The 16844-nt window shown below is 35.1% G+C and overlaps 5 protein-coding genes across 7 annotated transcripts in view; 1 reads left to right on the forward strand and 4 right to left on the reverse strand.

Annotated features, from left to right (window-relative positions):
- The window catches only part of LOC104791200 (pentatricopeptide repeat-containing protein At3g49730), a 3173-nt gene extending 2117 nt beyond the window's left edge, over window positions 1-1056 (reverse strand). The window contains exon 1 of one of the 3 annotated variants that reach the window (XM_010517034.1): window positions 418-1056. In XM_010517034.1, the coding sequence (XP_010515336.1) occupies window positions 418-975 (558 nt within the window). In that variant the 5' untranslated portion in view covers window positions 976-1056. Of the gene's footprint in view, window positions 1-6 lie in introns of all 3 variants that reach the window. The other 2 variants (XM_019246761.1, XM_010517032.1) reach the window with 2 other exon arrangements.
- On the forward strand, window positions 1070-3401 carry LOC104791201 (pentatricopeptide repeat-containing protein At3g49740-like). The gene has a single exon (XM_010517035.2). The coding sequence runs from the start codon at window positions 1145-1147 to the stop codon at window positions 3362-3364; it is 2220 nt and encodes a 739-aa protein (XP_010515337.1). The 5' UTR covers window positions 1070-1144; the 3' UTR covers window positions 3365-3401.
- On the reverse strand, window positions 3970-5479 carry LOC104791203 (inactive LRR receptor-like serine/threonine-protein kinase BIR2). Its single transcript, XM_010517037.2, has one exon. The coding sequence runs from the start codon at window positions 5088-5090 to the stop codon at window positions 4254-4256; it is 837 nt and encodes a 278-aa protein (XP_010515339.1). The 5' UTR covers window positions 5091-5479; the 3' UTR covers window positions 3970-4253.
- On the reverse strand, window positions 5604-6856 carry LOC104791202 (inactive LRR receptor-like serine/threonine-protein kinase BIR2). Its single transcript, XM_010517036.1, has one exon. It carries the CDS (start codon window positions 6464-6466, stop codon window positions 5630-5632), a length of 837 nt encoding a protein of 278 aa, XP_010515338.1. The 5' UTR covers window positions 6467-6856; the 3' UTR covers window positions 5604-5629.
- LOC104791204 (basic leucine zipper 8) lies at window positions 10226-11010 on the reverse strand. Its single transcript, XM_010517038.2, has one exon. It carries the CDS (start codon window positions 10926-10928, stop codon window positions 10377-10379), a length of 552 nt encoding a protein of 183 aa, XP_010515340.1. The 5' UTR covers window positions 10929-11010; the 3' UTR covers window positions 10226-10376.

Here is a 16844-nt window from a genome sequence, read left to right on the forward strand (position 1 = left end):
CATCGCCTCATCCATCCTCTTCTCCGTCTTACATAAGGCCTGGATCAAAACCGTGTAACAATTCGCATTCGGCTCATACCCTCTCTTTCTCATATCCTTCATAAGATCATAAGCATCCGTCATTTTGCCAGCATGAGCATATCCACTAAGCAAGTTAGTGAAAACAACAATGTCAGGCTCAAGCCCTGCTTCCTTCATCTGAACCAAAACTTCTTTAGCTTCAATCAACTTCCCTTCCCTACACCAACCATACAACAACGAAGTAAAATACCTCAAATTCGGAGGAAACTTCTCACTCATATCCTCCAAAAGCTTTGAAGCATCCTTAACACTACCGTTCTTACACAAAGCATCTAACAAACACCCAAACACATACTCGTCAGGCTCTAACCCATACTTAGGCATTTCGTCGAGCACCTCAACTGCTTTCTTCACCATGTTAGCAGAAGCAAACCTCCGCAACAGAATAACGAACAACTCCGGCTCAATCAACTCCGGATTCTCTTTCCTCATCTCTTCAATTAAACCCCAAACAGCTCCAAATTGCCGCATTTTACTAAGAACCTTCACCATCGATTTACACACTTCGTAGCTGTGAGAGTAACCAGGCTGCTTCGCTGCCCAGAGAAAGAATCTATAACCCAAATTCCCAGCATCACCACACCTACTCAACACTTGTACTATTAACCCGGGTCGCAGATCAATACCGGATTCGTTAAGAGCAAGCTCCAACTTCGGAACCCTAGAATGATGATTCCGCAAAATCCTGTATATCTTCTCGACGTCACCGGCGAATTCATCTTCTGAACCAACTAAACCAACCCCATTCTCCTTTCTCTCTGTTGATTCCACGAAATCGTTATTAAGAACTCTGGAAATGTGAAACCTTTTGCAAATGAGATCAATTCGAGAATTTGCTTGAGACGATGGTAAGAGAACACAGCGTTTGCTGAGGATGTTAGAGAATCTACGCATCTCTCTCACTTCACACTCTCTCTACAACGGCACCGTTTCGTCTTATAAAGTCTTCACCTTTTCCTCTGTTTTTGCCGTTTCGTCTTATAAAGTCTTCACCTTTTCCTCTGTTTCACCTTAAAAGAGACTTATTTTATTCAAAAACAACAACGAAGCTTATAGATGACTGATGAGAAAAGCTCTATGTTTAACAGAGAATTTATCAGCCATAGCCGAAAGCTCGACTACGTTGCTGAATTTAAACCGGAGACTAACGGGTCTCACTCGTTCAGGCGAGAACAGAAACGCTCTCAAGCTTTTTGCCGATGTTCACCGTTGCACAACTCTGAGACCAGATCAGTACAGTGTCTCCGTAGCAATTACTGCTGCTGGGCACCTCCGTGATACAAACTTCGGTGGTCAGGTTCATAGCTATGCGACTCGCTCTGGTTTATTGTGTCACTCTCACGTCTCCAATACGCTTCTCTCGCTTTACGCGAGATTAGGGAACTTAGTTTTATTGAAGAAGAGTTTCGAAGAGATTAAGGAACCTGATGTTTATTCATGGACGACGCTACTGAGTGCATGTTTTAAGCTTGGGGATATAGAGTATGCCTTTGAGGTGTTTGATAAAATGCCTGAGAGGGGTGATGTTGCGGTTTGGAATGCTATGATCACTGGTTGTAAAGAGAGTGGGTATCACGGAACAAGTATTGAGTTGTTTCAAGAAATGCACAAGATTGGTGTTAGACATGACAAGTTTGGGTTTGCTACTGTTTTGAGTATGTGTTACTATGGTTCTTTGGATTTTGGTAAGCAGGTGCATTCGCTGGTTATAAAAGCTGGGTTTTTGGTTGCTTCATCTGTTGTGAATGCCTTAATTACAATGTATTTCAATTGCCAAGTTGTTTGTGAAGCCTGTCTGGTGTTTGAAGAAGCTGATGTCGCTGTTCGTGATCAGGTCACTTTTAATGTGGTTATTGATGGTTTGGCTGGTTTCAAAAGAGAAGAGTCTTTTTCAGTGTTTAGACAAATGCTAGAAGCTGGTCTTAGACCAACTGATCTAAGCTTTGTTAGCGTGATGAGTTCGTGTTCATGTCTGGCTATGGGACACCAAGTACATGGATTAGCCATCAAAACAGGGTATCAAGATTATACTTTGGTTAACAATGCCACTATGACAATGTCTTCTTCTTTTGAGGATTTTGCTGCTGTTCATAAAGTTTTCGAGTCATTGGAAGAGAAAGATTTGGTTACTTGGAATACAATGATCTCTAGTTATAACCAAGCGAAGTTGAGGGAGTCTGCAATGTCTGTATACAAACGAATGCAGAGAATAGGAGTTAAACCGGATGAGTTTACTTTCGGAAGTCTTTTAGCAACCTCTCTAGATTTAGATGCCCTGGAGATGGTTCAAGCCTGTATAACCAAGTTCGGTCTTAGTTCGAAGATTGAAATTTCCAATGCTTTGATATCTGCCTACTCCAAGAATGGACAGATAGAAAAAGCTGACCTAATATTTGAAAGATCGTCGCAGAAGAATCTAATCTCCTGGAACGCGATAATCTCAGGGTTTTACCATAACGGGTTGCCCTTTGAAGGGTTGGAAAGGTTCTTGTGCTTGCTAGAGTCAGAGGTCCGGATCCTACCTGATGCTTATACTTTAAGTACCCTTTTGAGCATTTGCGTAAGCATTTCATCTTTAATGCTCGGAAGTCAAACACACGCTTACGTCCTTAGACACGGCCAATTCAAGGAGACGACATTGATAGGTAATGGCCTTATAAACATGTACTCTCAATGTGGGACTATACAAAAATCTCTTGAAGTGTTCAACCAGATGTCTGAAAACGACATTGTGTCGTGGAACTCTCTGATCTCTGCATACGCTAGACACGGGGAAGGGGAGAGCGCGGTTTTAACATACAAAGCCATGCGAGATGAAGGCGAGGTAGATCCCGATGCAGCCACATTCACAGCGGCTCTCTCTGCTTGCAGCCACTCCCGTTTAGTAGAAGAGGGACTCGAGATTTTCAACTCAATGGTGGAATGTCACGGTCTGATAGTACCAAATGTGGATCATTTTTCGTGCTTAGTTGACCTTCTTGGTAGAGCTGGTCACCTCGATGAAGCGGAAAGCTTGGTAAAGATCAGCGAGAAGAGCATCGGGTCTCGTGTAGATGTGTGGTGGGCATTGTTTAGTGCTTGTGCTGCTCATGGAGATTTGAAGCTGGGGAAGATGGTTGCCAAGTTACTAATGGAGAAAGAGAAGAATGATCCATCGGTTTATGTCCAACTGTCGAATATTTACGCAGGAGCTGGTTTGTGGAAAGAAGCACAAGAGACTAGAGAAGCTATGAACTCAATAGGAGCTATGAAGCAACGTGCTTGCAGCTGGATGAGATTGTAATCGAATAAACTTAAGTTTTAACCGGTCGACCCGGTTTATTCAAATTTTCTTACAAAACTTTATAGAAAGATAATTCAAATTTTTTAAAAAAGCATAATCATGAGTCTCTTCTTGTAGAGTGGGGAGGGATAATGATGAATGATGATGATCATCTCGTATCCTAAAGTAGTTATTGTATTATTTTTTTATCTATAGAATACAAAACACACCGTTTCATCTATTACTGAGTACACTGACACAACGTACTGGCATCAAGGAACCCAAAATCAGTATTTTGGTCCACTTGTTCGTCTCTCAACAAACCAAAAAAAAAAAAAAATCCCGCACTATCCGTTAGTACCAATAATACACAAGACCTTTCCATTATTATTTCAAAACATATCTCAATTTAACTAAACTAATTCATTATTCTATTTCTTCTGCTTCACCTTCCCATTAAGAATATTCTCATTCCTTAAAATATAACTCAAAAACATAAAATAAAAAACAAAAAGTACTCTGTCAGTCTCACATAGTTTGATGTTTTAAAGATTATTCTCTCAGTCTCACATAGTTTGATGTTTTAGAGAATAATCTTTGTCCCTCAAAGATTGATGTTCTGAATATTTTTAATAAATTTTTGTTTTAATAATTATTGATGTTGTAGAATGTATGGAGTGGGAAAGTGAGAAAGTGAAAAAGTATCAGAAAAATAAATCATAGAAAGTCATAAATAAAATAAAAAAATCATCAGCAAACAAAATTAATCATATATTCCCCTTGTCTTAAATGTGTGTATAAAATCCTAAACATGAGACAGAGGGAGTATATAGTAAACGAAAAATAAAATAAAACTCAACAAATGAAAAATGTTTTTAGTAATCTTGGCCGTAAGTAAATAGTAATTAGTTTAGTAATCAGGCATAGATTGACTAATCTTACCTTCTTCCTCAACCATCTTCTTCTCAGTAATCCTCAGCCATAAACAAACACCAGTAAAACTAATCATCAAACTCGCCACGCCACTCCCTAACCCAATCCCAACGATGGCCATCACAGACAAGCCTCTACTTTTCATCATCATCTCCTGCAACGGGTAACCGTACAGTCCCTTGTTCCCTACGAACGAGCTCGCGTTAAACCTAGGGAAGCTCCCGGTTCGGTTCGACAGGTACGTCGGGATCTGACCGGAGAGTTTGTTGTTCGAAACGTCGAACGCGGACAGCCTCGCTAACAAACCTAGCTGCTGAGGAATCGAACCGGAGAGCTGGTTGTCGTGGAGATCGATCACGTTTAAGTAAGCGCAGAGAGCGAGCTGCGGCGTGATTTCGCCGGAGAGTTGGTTTGACGAGAGGTTAAGGACGGCGAGGTTGACGAGGTACTGAATCTCCGGCGGGATAACGCCGGAGATCTGGTTTGAGGATAGATCTAAGGACTGGAGGTTTGTGCAGTTGGAGAGAAAGGGAGAGATGGTGCCGCGGAGGGAGAGGTTGGTTAGGGAGAGTTTGTAGATTCTTCCGTTGTTGCAGGTAGCTCCGGGGAGGTATGAGGTGAAGCCGGAGCATGGGTTTGTGAAGACGGAGTTCGTCCAGTTACGGAGGTTGCTCGCCGGGTCTTGTAAGCTTTCACGGAGGTTTTTTAAACACGCCTCGTCGTTTGGATCGGCTGTTGTTGGACGTTGTGCCGTTTCTAATGTTAGTAGGATGAGAAAGAGTAACCGGTAGCTAAACCGGTGACTCCTCGCCATTGATTTTTTCAGAGAGGTTTCGAAAAGGTTGAAGAAGAAGAAAATGGAACTTTCATGTGAGTGGTGAGGTTAGTGTGTTCAACCCAAAAAAAAAAAACGGTTACAGAAGAAATTTGTAATTGGTAGGGGCGTGTTTTAGCAGAGTAGTGAGGTATTATGCGTAGGATAAGACTTTGATTGTGTTTGGATCTGGCTGGGTGTGAATTATAATAACTTCAGCTGTTTTGAACTTTGATTATTGTATAAATTGTGTATAACCAACAACAGTCATGATTAGATCTTAATCATGCCATCCATTTTCTTTTAGTAAGGAGATCAACTGACAATAATATGTCATGAGTTTTAGAATTGTTCTTTGGTCTTCTTATTAGAAAAGTCACTAGTACTTCTTTTTTTTGTTAAAAGAATAATAATATTGCAGTGGACAGTATGTGCATCTTTATATAGTGTGACAGATTCAACTTTTTTGAATAAAGTGAATTAAAATGGTTTTAGAAAGAAAATNTAGTAATCTTGGCCGTAAGTAAATAGTAATTAGTTTAGTAATCAGGCATAGATTGACTAATCTTACCTTCTTCCTCAACCATCTTCTTCTCAGTAATCCTCAGCCATAAACAAACACCAGTAAAACTAATCATCAAACTCGCCACGCCACTCCCTAACCCAATCCCAACGATGGCCATCACAGACAAGCCTCTACTTTTCATCATCATCTCCTGCAACGGGTAACCGTACAGTCCCTTGTTCCCTACGAACGAGCTCGCGTTAAACCTAGGGAAGCTCCCGGTTCGGTTCGACAGGTACGTCGGGATCTGACCGGAGAGTTTGTTGTTCGAAACGTCGAACGCGGACAGCCTCGCTAACAAACCTAGCTGCTGAGGAATCGAACCGGAGAGCTGGTTGTCGTGGAGATCGATCACGTTTAAGTAAGCGCAGAGAGCGAGCTGCGGCGTGATTTCGCCGGAGAGTTGGTTTGACGAGAGGTTAAGGACGGCGAGGTTGACGAGGTACTGAATCTCCGGCGGGATAACGCCGGAGATCTGGTTTGAGGATAGATCTAAGGACTGGAGGTTTGTGCAGTTGGAGAGAAAGGGAGAGATGGTGCCGCGGAGGGAGAGGTTGGTTAGGGAGAGTTTGTAGATTCTTCCGTTGTTGCAGGTAGCTCCGGGGAGGTATGAGGTGAAGCCGGAGCATGGGTTTGTGAAGACGGAGTTCGTCCAGTTACGGAGGTTGCTCGCCGGGTCTTGTAAGCTTTCACGGAGGTTTTTTAAACACGCCTCGTCGTTTGGATCGGCTGTTGTTGGACGTTGTGCCGTTTCTAATGTTAGTAGGATGAGAAAGAGTAACCGGTAGCTAAACCGGTGACTCCTCGCCATTGATTTTTTCAGAGAGGTTTCGAAAAGGTTGAAGAAGAAGAAAATGGAACTTTCATGTGAGTGGTGAGGTTAGTGTGTTCAACCCAAAAAAAAAAAAACGGTTACAGAAGAAATTTGTAATTGGTAGGGGCGTGTTTTAGCAGAGTAGTGAGGTATTATGCGTAGGATAAGACTTTGATTGTGTTTGGATCTGGCTGGGTGTGAATTATAATAACTTCAGCTGTTTTGAACTTTGATTATTGTATAAATTGTGTATAACCAACAACAGTCATGATTAGATCTTAATCATGCCATCCATTTTCTTTTAGTAAGGAGATCAACTGACAATAATATGTCATGAGTTTTAGAATTGTTCTTTGGTCTTCTTATTAGAAAAGTCACTAGTACTTCTTTTTTTTGTTAAAAGAATAATAATATTGCAGTGGACAGTATGTGCATCTTTATATAGTGTGACAGATTCAACTTTTTTGAATAAAGTGAATTAAAATGGTTTTAGAAAGAAAATCATGACATCCATTCACTGAGTTTTTTTTTTTTTTTTTTTATTAATAGATTTTTTGTCCACTAATTGGGAACCATGTGTAGAGAGAGTCATATCATATGATATAGCTAGTTTAAAACAAGCTTTACAAACACAAGCGTATTGTTTACCGAACAAGAAATGGCCACTAAAGCAATTGCACATAATTTTTTTTTTGTAGGAGTGGTCCTTAGTAGTGCGTCACACTCTTTTCACTTTCCATTAACAAATCATTAAGAAGATTTACTTTTAAATTGTTCTGTAAACACTAATCTCTTTGAATCGAATAGTTGACATCATGTAGTTTGCACTTTGCAGATGTGTAGTTTTCTACGAAGAGTCGTTTTACTTGTGAGCCCGTTACCAGCCCGTTCAAAACTTTTATAAATCCCAATGCAAAACCTAAGTCCAATATCATATGAAATCTTGTGCGTAGTAGTAGATCATGTTAATTGTAACACGTCTATATATAACTAGTATTATTCCCCCCCCCCCTCTCACATATTGGATTTTAATCACAATCCGTTATATTAATTGCAACCGAAAATAATAAGCCTCTCAAATACATATCTTACTGATCTTTTGCATTCTAAAGAAACCAAGTGAGATACGTACGTACCCATCACTGATTTATGTTTTATAATAATGTGCTCTCTTTGAAGAAGCGATGATCTTATATTACTTACACAAATTCTGTATTTACTCATACGTATGATATGCGGTATGCGTTATGTAATGAATGTGAATAAGAAAGTCCCATGCATGCTCTTATAAAAATTATTTCAGTAACCATAACATTATATAACAACTTCACAAGCATGTGTCACCTCCTTAATTGTTTTTTCTTTCAAGTTGTTCACGTCTTATCATGTCTCAATCCCCCACTCAAAACCTAACGAAATCGTATAATATATATATAGACACATTGTATAGTTAGCTAGTCTATTCGTATATCATCGATTTTGATCACTAGTCACATAATAAAACCATGTCATCTCACAAAAATAAATTGCCTTTGTCAGCATCATTGCCTCAAGATTCAGCATCACTATCAAATAAAGATGAATTAGAGATAGACGACGTAACGTCAAATATCGATGACAAAATGGTGGTACCATCATTGCTACCTTTGCCACCACCATATCCGTTATCATCAAAACGTCTGGTTAGATCTTCCTCGGTAGTTAAATCATCATGTATGATGAAATGGAAAAAGACGGGAAAGGGACAAGAAGAAGACGATGATGATCCCTTCCTTATGGCGTTGAGAAAGTGTTCAAATGATATTAAACTTGACGATGATGATGATCCTTTCCTTATTGCGATGAGGAAGTGTTCAAATCCTATAAATATTGACGATGATAAGGTTGTGTCTAAAGGGAAGAAGATTAGTCTTAAATCACTAGTTTCTTGCAAAGCTCCTTCTGTTAAAGATTAATTCTCATTCCAATTTCAGTCATTGTATAAGATCATTTTTCTTCTGTTAATTAATTTTTCTTACTTTCCAATATGTATTTTGAATGTGAATGCAAGTAAAGCGTCTTATCACGAACACAAAAAGATCTTCAAGTTATTGAGTTTTCTCCCTTTTTTATTTTTCCATCTGTCGTCGAATTACAAGATCATGTAAAAGGTTCCAAACTCGAAGTAAAATATCTCTCAAGTTGTCTAAATATCAAAATCAGATTTTTATTTACTCTTTTTATCTTTCTTTTCTTCCTCAAAAGCATAAAGATGACCAAAAATATTACAAAAAGAAAATATCTTTATTGTTAATAGATGGACAGTGGGACCAAAATTTGACCAATATACAGTATATGGACGAGTGTAATCGTCAATAGTCCATTAAAAATTTAACTGATTTAAAGCGTGATGCACCATCTTTTAACATATCCATCAATAACAAGAGTTTGAGGGCGCATAATCAAAAGAAACAGATGATATAATTCAGTGCATAAGAAAACTTAAATATCATATCACAACCATTAAAGCTTACGCCAGAAAAAGTAATTACAAATGTTTTGGAAAGAGCTTACTGAAAATTTGTTTATGACTATTTTAAAGTTAAGCTAATGTTTGCAATCAAGCCGATTCTAGGTTAGACTGGCATTTGAGAACCAAACAAAAAGTAGAAAAATACGCAATAATGCATAAACACGTGTCGTGATTTACACCGTAATCTTTATTTATCTAAATCAAATCATGGCCACATCTTTATTAGTTTTTATAATCCTCATTTCGCCCTCTCATGCATTACCACAAAGTAAATAAACATTCGTATTTTAATATGCATATTATTATAATAATTTAATTAAATAACCTTGGTATTATTATTAACATGCCTCCATATCTCGTGAAAGGTTAGTGAGAGCCTAAAACTTCCGAAATACATATAATCATGTGTGCCCGTGAAAGGTTATTAACATACACATATGTGTGCCCTTGTATGTGTATTAAGACTATAATTTAGCTAAATAGGATTTAAATAAGTGTAGTCAATTAGTACATGACTAATGCCTAATGGACCTATTTGGTCATAAAACCATCATTATCATCAACCTAATTTCTTACCTTGTATATCTTACAATTACTAATTAAGCCTATTTGTTTTGCTTTTATTGGCTTAACTTAGACTCGAAATACATATAATCATGTTCAAACAAAGCATTACATCAAATAAAATTATTACTAGTTAATTAGGACATAGGTCTCTAATTAATTAGGACCTAGGTCTCGCAATCTGTATTTTAGACCACAGAATTATATATTGATCCCAAGACTAATCTATTTTTGTCGACACACGCGTCATTTTAATCATTTTCACCGGAATATTTTAAAATTTGATCACTAGTAGTAGTAAGTTGTAGGATCATTAATCTTTTATAAATTAAAGTGACGTTTTAGAATTTATGCTTGGAATATATGGTTAGTTGTGCTGACCAAATTCTTCTTCGTTTTCCTAATTCTCTTCTTATTAAATTACTATAAGTAATCACCTCGATGATCGACTTGTTTTACGAGGCCTTACTAACGCGATATAACTTTGTATGACGTATATAGAGATGTTAAAAATTACATTCATTTAATAATTCGCTCGTGCTATATCTTGAAAATACAATGACAATGTTAAATTATATTCACACAAATTAAAGTTAAAAGAGAAGATTGAAAAAGAAAACAAGTTGAGAAAGGTTCTCGACAAATCTGCCAGTGACCCATTTCTTTGTTAAAAATTTTAATCACGAAAATTTAATTACTTTATTTCATTAAAACAGAGATATAAAAATGCGAAATATAATTTGCTAACGTACGTTATAAGACATCCATGCATTTTAAAAATAATTTTTTACAAAGCTTCTCCCGTTTTAATGATCTCAAACTTTAACATGATTAGTATATCATCGACGGATCCTGTTGGACGGTAACAACAGTACTGTTGTCGCATGGCCAAGTGGAACAGTTTAAGCTTCGTTCGATCTGACGAAACATCAAAACTTGTCTCATGTTCAACAACTTATCTTGGAGAATACGGTTCTCCAAACGCAGACGTTCATTCTCCGTGTTTGTTCGTTGACAATGATATGAAACGTACCGGAGCTGGTTCGTCAATTCTTGGTTCTGAGTCTTGAGCTGGTTTAGCTGGATACTAATCTCCTCCAAGTGCTTTTGTTTCTTCTCTCTTGATCGTTTAGCCGATTCCCGGTTCGATAATTTCCGTTTCTTTTTACGTTCATCCGTATTCTCCTCGGTCGGAGAAACGTCTGAGCTGGTCCGGTTTACAGAAGCAAAGTCATGGGCCGGACTCTGTATTGTATCCAATGATGAGTCGAAGACCGAGAAGAGGTGTGAAATGTCCCATGGGGTGAAACCGGTTTCGAAAGCTGGGACAAAGGTTGCTAGACTCGGTTCAGCTGAGAAAACCGGGGAAATAGTAGACATCATGGTTTATAATGCTTAACCGGAAAGTAACAAAGATGGACAAACGCATATAAATGATATCAAAATTGAAGAGATGGGAGAGAGATTAGAAGGGGAAAAGGGAAGAATTGCATTGTTGGAGGCTCGTATTTATGGACAAGCCTACACGAGGGTATTTTGGTCAGAAAGTAGTAAAAAAATTATATTAAATTGATGATGGTTACTTTTTCATAACTTTTCTTTTTATCTTTTCCTTTGAGTTCTTTTTCCCTTAAAAAAGAAAAGAGAAAGACCAAAAATGAGAAAATTAGTCGCATCAGCCATCAGACAAATTGTTTGGTACGTGTCGGCACAGGATTAGATGTAACTCAAAGTAATTTGGAGATCCCATACCTCAGATTGCTCAAAGTAATTATCTTTTGTGTAACTCAAATCAAGCACATTGGTGTAAAAGATTCAAGTGAATTGGTCAAATGACCATGACTCTGTTGAAAACTCTAAGTTAAGAGAATTGTCATACAATCAATACTCGATTTTTTTTTTTTAACTAAAAACAATAAGACCAAAAGAGATGTGGTATATATGGTAAATATACTTTGTTGTATAGTATATACTGGAGTTAATATTCAAATGGTTATGCATGTGTTTGCTAAAAGTATGATTGGTAAAAATAAAATGTTTAATTCTGGTTTAGGCAAAGTCTTGTAAGTTGTGGTATTGTATGGTTTTGTTTTTGCTGTGTTCTTTTGTTTTTGCAACATGTGCAAGTCTAAATCTCGTTACAAAAGTTGACAATGGAATCATATGTTTTATTTATATTTTCATTTTGTTTTTTTGGAGGTAAGATTCCTTTCTTTTCTGGTATATGTAACTGCAAATATAGTTAGTGAAATCTACGTTCTGAGACAGGAGATAAAGTTATGGACCAACAAAAAATGAAAAAGCATTCTCTATACCTATACAAAAAAAAAGGAAAAATATAAATAGATGCTGATATAGTTATATGCATGCATATATACCACTGTATATCTAAATTTAATTTTTTTGGTCGGCATACTTTTGTATTTAAAATCACAATATTCTAGGATAAATATAAAATTGTTACTAAAGCGGCTAAGAAGCTTACACCTTTGAATTTTATATAACAAAAGGTTTGTCTTGAATTATATAATTCAATGTGATAAGATTTAATCAATGTTATTAGTTATTACGTCTTGTTTTTAAATACATGTCTTTCGAAAAGTTGTCGTATATATTTAGTAAATTGACGGTCCTAAGACTTTCTTTTATCTATAACGATGTAAAGATGGCTTTCAAACTTAGTTCGATGTGGTTTTACGCGTTTGTGGGTGTAGTTAAGTATTGAAATGAATTAAAAGCTTAAATTTTAGTAATTTGTATAAAAAATGTTACTGAGGATCATGTGTACTAATTAATAACCAAATTAGAAACATAAATTCTTAGTGACTGATGAATTAATTTGATCGATAATTACTATGATTGCTGATTGATTATTCTACGAACAAAAGGGACTTGAGATAGAGAATATTCTACATGGTAGTTTTCTTAACAGCAAAGCAGTTTTAAAGAAGCCGTTCCTAAGGAATACCACAAAAGTTGCAAGCAGAAAAAAACATAGCTTAATTATCAAACTCTTCTGACTTTATAATGTTTCAAGTTTGTTGGAGATCATGTTTCATGTACACGACCACTTTAACTTTTTTTTTTTTTTTGTAAATTTAATACTAGTTTAAAGTTATTTGCAACCAATAGTTATAATAACTTTCCTTTAAAGAACTGACCAATGGTCACAACTTACTCATACAATGAAACAAAAAAAAAACACTACCAACTTGTAGTTCTGAAAATAACATAATGAAGGTGTTTGTGCGACTAAGATGTTCTACCGGCTAAGGTATTAGTTATGTGTTTTTCATGAATTAGTGAGGAAAAGCTATACTTGTAAGTTTTCTAAGCAGTAGAGAATGTAATTTCTTTTAGTTCTCTATTTCACTAAAATAATACGTTTAAATAAGAAATAAATAACCAATAACTTGTAACCCAAAAATATATGTTACTGTCATTGTTTGTATCACCATTGATCAGATTAAAAATCCGTCTAACATATAAAACTAGTCAGAAGAAATACAAATACTGGAATTTTGGTGATCTATTGGATTCTCTGACTTCCCAAAGAAAAGAAAATAAATTTACAACTCATCTTGATCGCATTATTGAAGAGCAGTATAGAAGTCAGCCGAGTAAAAAAGGACAGCAAACCATTATTAATCTCTTCTATGGAATTGGTGCCAACCCCTATTTTAAAAATTTCTGCCTACCACCAATTACATTCTGTAGAATTGTTGGCCTATCTTCTGCATTTCAATTAATAACTAATTTCTGCTTAGCAACGATTAATTAGTTATGTCTGTCGAATTTGATTATAATCCGTCTAATCTGATTATTTTCTGCTTATTTTTTTATATACCGATTATTTTTGAAGCTAAATATAAATTAATTTTTTTTTGTTATTTAGACATGTAAATTAAGAATTTGTGATGTTTTACAATAACTAATATATCACATATATAAAAAAATTAAATTATGTTTTGATGTGTTACTATAATTATATAATAATATCATAGTTTTATATTTTATTTAATGTTTTCAACATAAATATAATTATATATATATATATATATATATTTTTAATTTAATTAAATAACTTTAAAACTAATATCTAATTAATTTCTATTTAATCTCGGATTTTCTTGTTAGGCGCTAAGTCAATATTAGTCGTCCTACGTTGCCTAGTGATTTCTAAAACGTGGGTGCCAACATATACAATTGTTGGAGGAGCTAAAACATATGGCCCATGATACTTCCATGAAACGAATACATCTTATTGCATTAGTCCAAGATTGTTGAAACATAAAAGGCCTATCTAAATGAGTATTAGTCCAAGATTGTTGAAACATAAAAGGCCTATCTAAGTTAGTAACGTGTATAAAATATAGACTGCATACTTTAGAAATATAATGCACAGTTGCACAAGGCCCAATAAATGTATCAGTCCGTACTGAATCTAGTGTATACTCTTCAATCTTTATATTTTCATCTATACTCACTTCACTTATCCGAAGTCAGACTAAATTGGAAAAACTGTAACTAATTTGTTATTTGTTTCTGGACATATGCTACGTAATTTATTTAATGCACTATTTTAATCAATTATGAGAAATTAATCTCAAAAATTGTCGGCAGAAAGGTCTTTTTGCTTCTCCTTGTTAGCAGTGTCAAGGCAAAGAGATAGATCATGCTCAATTGAGCTTATTAAGAGAGATAGGTACGTAATATTGGGTTTATGGTATTTCCTTCAATAAATCTCATCCGGAGAAATTATTTTTTTTATTGATCTGTAGAGATTTTTTTGTAAGTCAAAACTGTCCAACCAGGCAAACCACTATCAAAATGTTGATAATCTTTTTTTTCCTTAATGGAAACATCGTTATCTAATCTTATATAGTTTCATTTTGATCGTTTCAATAAAAGTCTTAAGATTACGAAACTTTTTAAGTCATTATTATCTTTTTAGAATAAGGTAATATTGACCAATGTGAACGTCTTACTCTTATACTTCTTGAACCATTTTATGATTCGCGTGTGTTCACATGCAAGCGGGAATTTTCAGAATGTCAAAACCTATTGACCCTACGAGTCCCCTTATAAACGATACTTGTGGTTCCAAACTTACATTAGCAAAAGTGTCTACTTTTAAATGTAAACAAGCTGGAATGGCAATGATCCGGCCAAAAATATATAAGACTAAAATATGAATTTGGGGTAAAGATAATACGATTTTGTTCTGTATTACTGTATATAGCGAAACCCTTTTTGCTGAGTAATAGTTTCATAAAAGAATTAAGACATGAAAAACGTAAACGAAAGAGGAAGAAGATCTCAAACCAAGAAACAATAGCGTGAATGGTTTACATTTAAAAGTAGACACTTTTGCTAATGTAAGTTTGGAGAAGATCATGATGCCTTGGATCAATAATGCAAGGACCCGTTTTCAAATGGTTTTGTCATATGGTATCCCTTTTCAAATATAACGATAGCGTGAATGAGCTTATATATCATTTTCCCGACATTGGCTGAACCTTGGAACCTTGAAATGTAATCAAAGAATTTGTTTTTATTACATGACAAAGGTTTAGCTAATGTGTTGGTAGATTTTTAGGCAAAAAAATGTCTTATTGTTTTTGATGCTACCTCCTCACCATTTCTTGTTTAAGTAATACAATAAGACATGAACCCAAAAAATAAAAATAAAAGAAACACTCAAAAAAGTCTAAATGGATTTAGAATTGGTCATACATTCTCATTTATTGTGACATTTATGAATTATCCATATACTAGAAAACAATCTATGTCAATCAATTTTTGATTTGTGATATAAGCATTATTTTTCCTCACTTTTTTCATGTGTTTTTAATTGTCTCACGTATACCATTGAATATCAAATCAAACCACATCAGTTACATAACTATTTGGAGCGACGTTAAATAATAGTCATAGAAATCTCGAAGACTAAAACGGATATGAGATAATTATTTATATTAAGAACTTTCTATTCTTGCTAAATTCAACGTACCATATCTAGAATAATGGCATTTTATTGTTACTAACCTAGAATGTTATGTAAACAAAAAATCAAAGAAAACAGTAAGTAAGAAAAGAGCTATTGAAATTTGGTAAGAAAAAAAAAACTCACCTATTTTTAAAACATGGCAAGAAAAAAAAGAAAATAAAGAATTATTCACGTCCCAAGAAGAATATATGTTTGTTCGTGTGTTGGATAAAAAGAAAGATAATTACGAATATTTTGGGGTTTGGATCTTGAGTCTTGACCCGAATTAAGAATGTTTGGGGTACTTAGTCTTAATCCAACAACAATTGAAAATACTTTCTTCTTTAAACTTTCGGGTTTGGAAGATGCTCATCAACATTTATATTCCTTTGTTTATTTTTCATATTAATTAGTTCTTGAATTCTTTCGTAACAGAGTAACCAAAAAGATCAGACTAAACAAATATATCGATATCCACGATCGCAACCATATCTGCTTTTAAAAACGAATATATTGATCGGTTCAGAACCGACTCACTTAATCAATGAACTCGTATACATATGAGATGTGATCACAGGAATAAAGTCGAAATCTGCAAGTAATAAGCTTACGGTACGTGTGATGTATGCATAAATGTGAATGGAATTAAAATATTCACTATATGTTTGATGAAAAGTGTAACAAGACTTTGCTATAACCTCTCTATTCCCTATATTCTTTTGACCAGAATTTTGCACTAATATGCCTTAATTATTAAGATGTCATGCGCGTTTTTTTGTTTCTTTGTCCAGTATTTTATTTTTGATAAACATTGGCTAGTATTGTACTCCCTTTACATTTCTTTATGATCTTTATATCAAAATTTTTTTTGTTGATTATCAAAAGAAAGATCACATGTTATTAATTACTACATATTACACGCAAAACATATGTCGTAAACTCGTAATGCATATGCTCGTTTTATGTATTTATTTTGGTACGATCAGTTCCTTCTTATACTTCTACTATATATAAAAAAAAGGTTGTCGAAACAAACAAAAACAGCATTCAACTATGAGGTGGGATGACGTTCTTCTATCTTCGACGGCGTTCTAGAATAACCTGAAAGTTAAAACTACTCTATCAACTGTTTTTGATAAAATGGTTAGTTTAGTAAAAAAACTAAGTAATGGTCAAATATTATTATTACATCTGACATCAGTTTATTTTTTCACAGGTCTCGTTTCCATTTAGCTGCACGTGAGAATAATTAGGTGAATTTTCCCGCTCATATATATATCGTTAAGTTTCTTCAACCTTCGACGAAATGG

The sequence above is a fragment of the Camelina sativa genome, chromosome 6 (assembly GCF_000633955.1).
Source record: "Camelina sativa cultivar DH55 chromosome 6, Cs, whole genome shotgun sequence".
NCBI lineage: Eukaryota > Viridiplantae > Streptophyta > Magnoliopsida > Brassicales > Brassicaceae > Camelina > Camelina sativa.

Excerpts from the sequence above, each read along its gene's own strand:
- LOC104791201 (XM_010517035.2), top strand. The coding sequence starts at position 1,145 with ATGAGAAAAGCTCTATGTTTAACAGAGAATTTATCAGCCATAGCCGAA.
- LOC104791203 (XM_010517037.2), bottom strand. The coding sequence starts at position 5,090 with ATGGCGAGGAGTCACCGGTTTAGCTACCGGTTACTCTTTCTCATCCTA.
- LOC104791202 (XM_010517036.1), bottom strand. The coding sequence starts at position 6,466 with ATGGCGAGGAGTCACCGGTTTAGCTACCGGTTACTCTTTCTCATCCTA.
- LOC104791204 (XM_010517038.2), bottom strand. The coding sequence starts at position 10,928 with ATGATGTCTACTATTTCCCCGGTTTTCTCAGCTGAACCGAGTCTAGCA.